This window comes from Genypterus blacodes, unplaced genomic scaffold (assembly GCF_046128005.1).
Source record: "Genypterus blacodes isolate CSIRO-AG114 ecotype Tasmania unplaced genomic scaffold, CSIRO-AGI_Gbla_v1 ptg000090l_1, whole genome shotgun sequence".
NCBI lineage: Eukaryota > Metazoa > Chordata > Actinopteri > Ophidiiformes > Ophidiidae > Genypterus > Genypterus blacodes.
The window spans coordinates 627,405-633,444 of NW_027466895.1; the positions used below are offsets into that span (position 1 = coordinate 627,405).

The 6,040-nt window shown below is 40.9% G+C and overlaps 1 protein-coding gene across 1 annotated transcript; it reads left to right on the forward strand.

Moving 5' to 3' along the window:
* The first annotated feature begins 2,125 nt into the window (after positions 1-2,125).
* On the forward strand, positions 2,126-5,495 carry LOC143007484 (cholinephosphotransferase 1-like). The gene is made up of 8 exons (XM_076158843.1): positions 2,126-2,468; positions 2,744-2,891; positions 3,052-3,193; positions 3,334-3,418; positions 4,427-4,558; positions 4,647-4,805; positions 4,900-5,025; positions 5,112-5,495. Exons 1-8 carry the CDS (start codon positions 2,229-2,231, stop codon positions 5,214-5,216), a joined length of 1,137 nt encoding a protein of 378 aa, XP_076014958.1. The 5' UTR covers positions 2,126-2,228; the 3' UTR covers positions 5,217-5,495.
* Positions 5,496-6,040: the final 545 nt, after the last annotated feature.

Sequence of the window (6,040 nt, forward strand, 5' to 3'; positions counted from 1 at the left end):
TGCAGAATGATTCATATATGTCCGTCGCTCCTACGTAGTCTGAAAATGTTTATGTGCGTAAGTAGAAATCATATTGGTTGATATATGGATCATTCCTGCTGTTACTCATGAGTACTGACCTTTGATCTGGCTAAGTATAAAGGATTGCAACCCCCAGCCATTGAAATACAGTAAATTAACAGATGAATCAATGACAGTTTGACTGATCTTTCGGAAATTTCAAAAGTCAAGGCAAAGTAATGTGCATTTTTCTCCATTTCGTGCGCTCACCTCTTCCCATTTCAGCAGGCTCCCCTCCCCCACTACTTTCTCTCTGTCCCTCCCGACAACATCATGAGAGTGTCTCTCCTCTGTCCCCCAGGAGGGTTCACCTTCAATGAACTCATGCAGCGTGGAGTGCCCCTACATCTGATCGACAAGTACATAAACGAAGCAAAGACTGTTGAGCAAGAGAAGTAAATCGGAGTGCAAATGAGACACTTTTGCCGCCATATGCGATCCTCTTCTCTCACCTGAGGTCTGTGGCCTAAAAGCGGACAGATGGAGGGATGATGGAGTGATGGTGAAACAGATGAAAGGGTGTGGGGGGTGTACTGGTCTGTGGTGTGGCATGCTGTGTGCAGGTTTCTAGTTACCATAGTAAAAACAAAAAAGCCACTTCATCTTCTGTGTCACTCACTGTGTTTGAAAGGATCTGTGTCGGCTCAGATGCATGTCAGACGTGTATTGGTTCTAATTTTTAAATGTGATGAGTAGTGTGTACAAAATAAACATAATAGAAATATAGCACAATCAGTAACACATACAGTATTTACAGGAGTGCTTTTTGAAGGTTATGAAGCATTTCTGCTGCCTGAAAGAACGGGAAAGGAAAACAGTGTTGTATGATGCAAGAGTTGAAAAATGTTGCTATTTGGTAAGAAAATTAAAGCATTTCTAAATTAAGTATACATGTGTTGATACTTATATATGTCAATTAAATTTGAGGATTCAAATGAATCTTATGTTTGTGCAAAAAAACAATGAGAGGGTCACACGCAATTAATATTCTGCATGACAAGTTGTGCTTTAATGCTTCATATTGGACTGAACACTCAAACAAAATGACGTGTGCATGCCTTTACCTTTGTAATAATGACCTGTGAAATAAAAAAAATACAAAGAATTGTACTGCTCTGTGTTTTGTGTGTTCATTTTGTGAAGATTATTTTTGAATAGGGCCCAAACTTGTTTCATAATTACAGTTTATTACATTCTAACATCTAAGAGCTGCAGGGCAGGAAAGGATGAGGGCAGCATGCATGCTCTGCCAAGAAAACCAGAACATTAGAATCCTTACGATTTCTTGTGACCTGAAGTTCTTTTATCTACCTTTGTTGAACACATTTATTGTAAGTCGCTTTCGATAAAAGCGTCTGCTAAATGACCGTAATGTAATGTAATGTAATTTCATTGATATTTAGAGAGCAAACTGGCCATGAGAGTTTAGTGTATTTCTTGGGTTGCGATGATGTGAAGATGAAGGAAGGAAGGATCTCCGCTGACACTGTCTTTGCTTGTATAATGGGGTTTTATTATACAAAGTACAGCATCATAACAAGCACCATGGAACGCTTGTGAGGGACTCTGCAGCCGGAATGAGTCGCCTCCCGAACTCCGACTTTCAGACATATTTATACAGTTGATTGTCACTCAGAAAAGACCCGTTTCAGCGGATATTGACAAACCGCCTGAGACCACTGTAAACACTACGTGGCCATCCTGGGGGAGCAACAGTTCATTTTATAATGGCCTTTATTTGGCATGTAAACTTTTATCTTTACTCTTAACATGAATATATGTATTTAGACTGTTGTCTATAGGCCAGCCGTTTAAGCCCAAGGCTTAAACTGCTGACCTCAGGTGCTATTTACATTCCTTGTCCGGTTCAGTTCACTTTTCCTTTGTCCATTGTCAGCTGTAAGGCCTTCCCTAGTAGAATGAATATATGTTCTTATTGAGATACTAGATATACAAGCAAAACCACACCCTGAGGACAACAGCAAGAGCGAAAGAGCTATTTTACCATGACATGAAGGAACCTGCAGAAAACTTACGAGGTGTTCTTCGCGTAACCTGTTTTACCTGTCTAATTTGCATGACATCAATACAGAGATCCAAACATCGCTGCTGTTTTGGACTTGGTGTTCAGAAGACATCCACGTGTTAACACAGGACCTGGGGAAACTATGTCACGTTACCTGTGGCCAGAGCCGCTGACCGCCGCGCAACTCAAACCGCTTGCGGACTACGAGTACAGCGTCTGCGGTGAAACCCTGCTGGACACACCGTGTCAGATATACTGGCGCTGGCTCGTCCAGAAAATTCCAATATGGGTCTCACCGAACACATTGACCGTTGCCGGACTGCTGGTGTATGTACTCTGCACGTTGGTGCTTGTTTATCATTGTCCAACGGCAACGGAAGAGGTGAGTAACTGCAAACTTCGGTAAAGTGTGTGTGTGTGTGTGTGTGTGTGTGTGTGTGTGTGTGTGTGTGTGTGTGTGTGTGTGTGTGTGTGTGTGGTGTGTAGTGCAAATAAGGTATGTAAATAATTCTTGTTTTTTCTTTTACAATAGTTAGATTTAAATTCAGATCAGAATATCAATGTCCTATACTACTGTCTCTTCTGAACTGGTTTTAAATGAGGTGTCTTACCTTTGCATAATTGTGGCATCAACTCAGTGTCTCTCTACCCCTGTAGGCACCTTCCTGGGCCTTCATCATGAGCGCACTGGGTCTGTTCATCTATCAGTCTCTGGACAACATTGATGGGAAGCAGGCCCTCCGGACAGACCACAGTGCACCACTTGCAGAACTCTTCGACCACTGCTGCGACTCCATTTCTGCAGGTGCTTTGCCGCCTGAGGGCAAACTGCAAATTCCGTATACATTACATTACATTACGGTCATTTAGCAGACGCTTTTATCCAAAGCGACTTCCAATAAGTGCATTCAACATAGGTAGGCATATACATATTGTTCCCTCTCTGTCTGTACCTCTCCCTGTAGTGCTCATCACAGTGGGAGCGTGCATTGCAGGTGGAATAGGAAGATACACTGACTGGACATTCTTTTGTGGCTTCATCGGGCTGTTTCTGTTTTTCTGTTCCCACTGGGAGACCTACGTGTCTGGGACTGTTCACTTTAACCTGTAAGTCACACGTTCTGAATGCATTTTGGGTTAATCCCATGGAAATGCCAGAGGATATAATAATATTGTTCTCATAATTTGTCATTATGTGCCACTAGTGCTTTATCACTGAAATCAGCTCCGTTTAACATTTTGTGCAGATTCGATGTGACAGAGGTGCAGTTTGCTGTCATGATCATGTATCTGATGTCAGCTTTTGGAGGAGTGAGCCTTTGGCAAACCCTGGTATGAAAATATAATTTATATTACATTACATTACATTACAATCATTTGGCAGACGCTTTTATCCAAAGCGACTTACAGTACATTACCACCCTTCGCAGAGGGGGGAGCAATTGAGGGTTCGGTGCCTTGCTCAGGGGCACCTCGGCAGGGACTCGAACCGGCAACCCTCTGGTTCCCAAGCGGAAGCTCTACCCACTCGACTACTGCCTCCCTTGATAACAGTTACATGTAAGTAATCACTGGAGAAAAGTAGTTCAAAAACTAGTTCACTGACATTGATTATTTGCAATTTGTAGGAATATTGGCAGTATTTGGCCTCACTCACCAGGCCTATAGGCTTTTAAATGAATCCTGTGCTATTTCTTCAACAATGCAAAGATAGTCTCTTAAATATATATTGTGGTTTCCTAAATGCTGTTATGATGCTAAATGCTATTATGCTATAATGATGGAAACACTTGTAAACAGTAGCAAACTGTTTTGCGAGGAGATACCTGGAACCATTTTCGAGTAAAATGCCATAGGGAAAACACTTTCTGTGTCAACGGTGAACACATTAGTATCAACTAAACTTATACACCATCACCCATTAAGTTAGAATAAAGCATTATTCTAACTTTATTTCTAACAGTATTTTTATTATATTATACAGTATATTATATATTATATATATATATAATATATCTATGTGTATATATATATAATATATATAACAGTTTATATATTTATATATTTATATATATGTATATAACTGTTTATATAATAAATTCCATTCCAACTTCATGGGCAACTGTGTACCTTAGTGTAGAGTTGCCTTTAGAGGCTTTTTGAAGAATTGTGGTTTTCTACAGAGTGCATTCTACAGACTATATGGGACTACTGCAGACCTGGTAAACGATAACCAAATATTGCCAAAAATGCTACAGCTTTTAAGAAAACAATGATAGTCACCAGGTTTGAATGGAGTGGTAGTCTATGTGTTAATATGACCATGGTGTGTTTCCATAGTTGCCCATCATCGGGTTGAAGCTCTACACCCTCCCACTCATGGGCATCATCTTGGGGGCCGTCTACTCCTGCCTTTACCGCTTCCATGGCATTTTGAAAGGTGGTCTGGGCAAAAAAGGCTCCACCATGGCTGTAAGTCAAAACAACAGTACAAAATACTTTATGGTTGATAATAAAGATAAACTGTGGTGAAAAGTCAAACAAAATCCTGCCGTTTTAGGACACCAGTGTGCTGCGTCCTGGTCTGGACATCAGCCTCATCCTAACTCTGGCCTTCATCATTTTCAAGAAGTCACCCAGCCAACTGTTTGAGCACCATCCATGCCTGTATCTGCTCGCCTTTGGCATGATCATCTCAAAGCTCATCAACAAGCTGGTGGTGCGTTCCTCACATCCTAATCCAAATACATTTCAGAACTACAGATTTCATTTAATCCCTTACCTTGTGTGTGCACGTGTGTCTCCCTCTGCAGGTCGCCCACATTGGCAAGTGTGAGTTGTACCTCCCAGACACGGCTTTCATCGGCCCTGGCCTCCTCCTCCTCAACCAGTACTTCAACAGCTTCATTGATGAGTACATAGTCCTCTGGATCGTTATGGTCAGTTTCACCAACACTGAACATGCATCCAACTTGTGTATATAAGTGGACCAGGGTATCCTCTCACAGCCTCTCTTCATCCTCAGGTCCTTTCAGTGCTGGACGTTGCACGCTACTTCACAGGCGCATGCCTCCAAATGACCTCCCACCTAGGCATCCAAGCGTTCAGCAACAAGGCCCTCCACGACTGACAGCTTTCCTGGCAGGCACAGGGGGTGATTCAGACGTCTCTGCACTCCTGAAAACAGATATGGAGGAAGAGGAAAGACACTGCCCTGCAGCCTCCATAAAGAGATGACTTCTGATTCAAAATATATCAGCTATTAAATACAATGGAGCAAATCAGAATTTTGAACATTTTTATACAAAACTGTCAACCTGAAAAAAGGATAGATGTCATTTCCTTGCTACCATTGGCTTCTTGGTCAGATAAGAGCTAAATATTAGTTGTTTTATACCTCAAAATTGTGGATATGATAATATAATAAATTGTATATCTGTCACTTCAATGTTCCCTATACAAGGATCCACATACACAAACATTAATTTCCATTCTCCTTTCCTCCCATCATCCCTCACTATAAATGGAGAATAATCTAAAATAGAATAGAGTAGAATAGAATTTTATCAATCATCATTTTGCATGCAATCCACAGCAAATCCCAAGCAATTGAAATTTAACTTGCACCCTTTGATGTTCTTGATTTGCTTTTAGTATGATTAACTTTTAAATAATTCTTTGACCTTCATTTACCACACTCACAAGCAATATGGCAAACTGAAAAGTTTACAGGGTCATGTGCATATCTACAAAATATATATTTCGGCAGGCTGAGAATAGAACTCAGCAGGAGGTCTGTGTTGCTATTATTCATTACTAAGTCATTAATATTGATTGTAACACACGCAATGCAAGAGTTTGTGTGTATTATTCCAAAGGTATATTAAAAACAGTGCAGCAATCATTTAGATCCAAAACTACAGAAAATGAGAGAAACAGCAGTCTTGGTGTTTG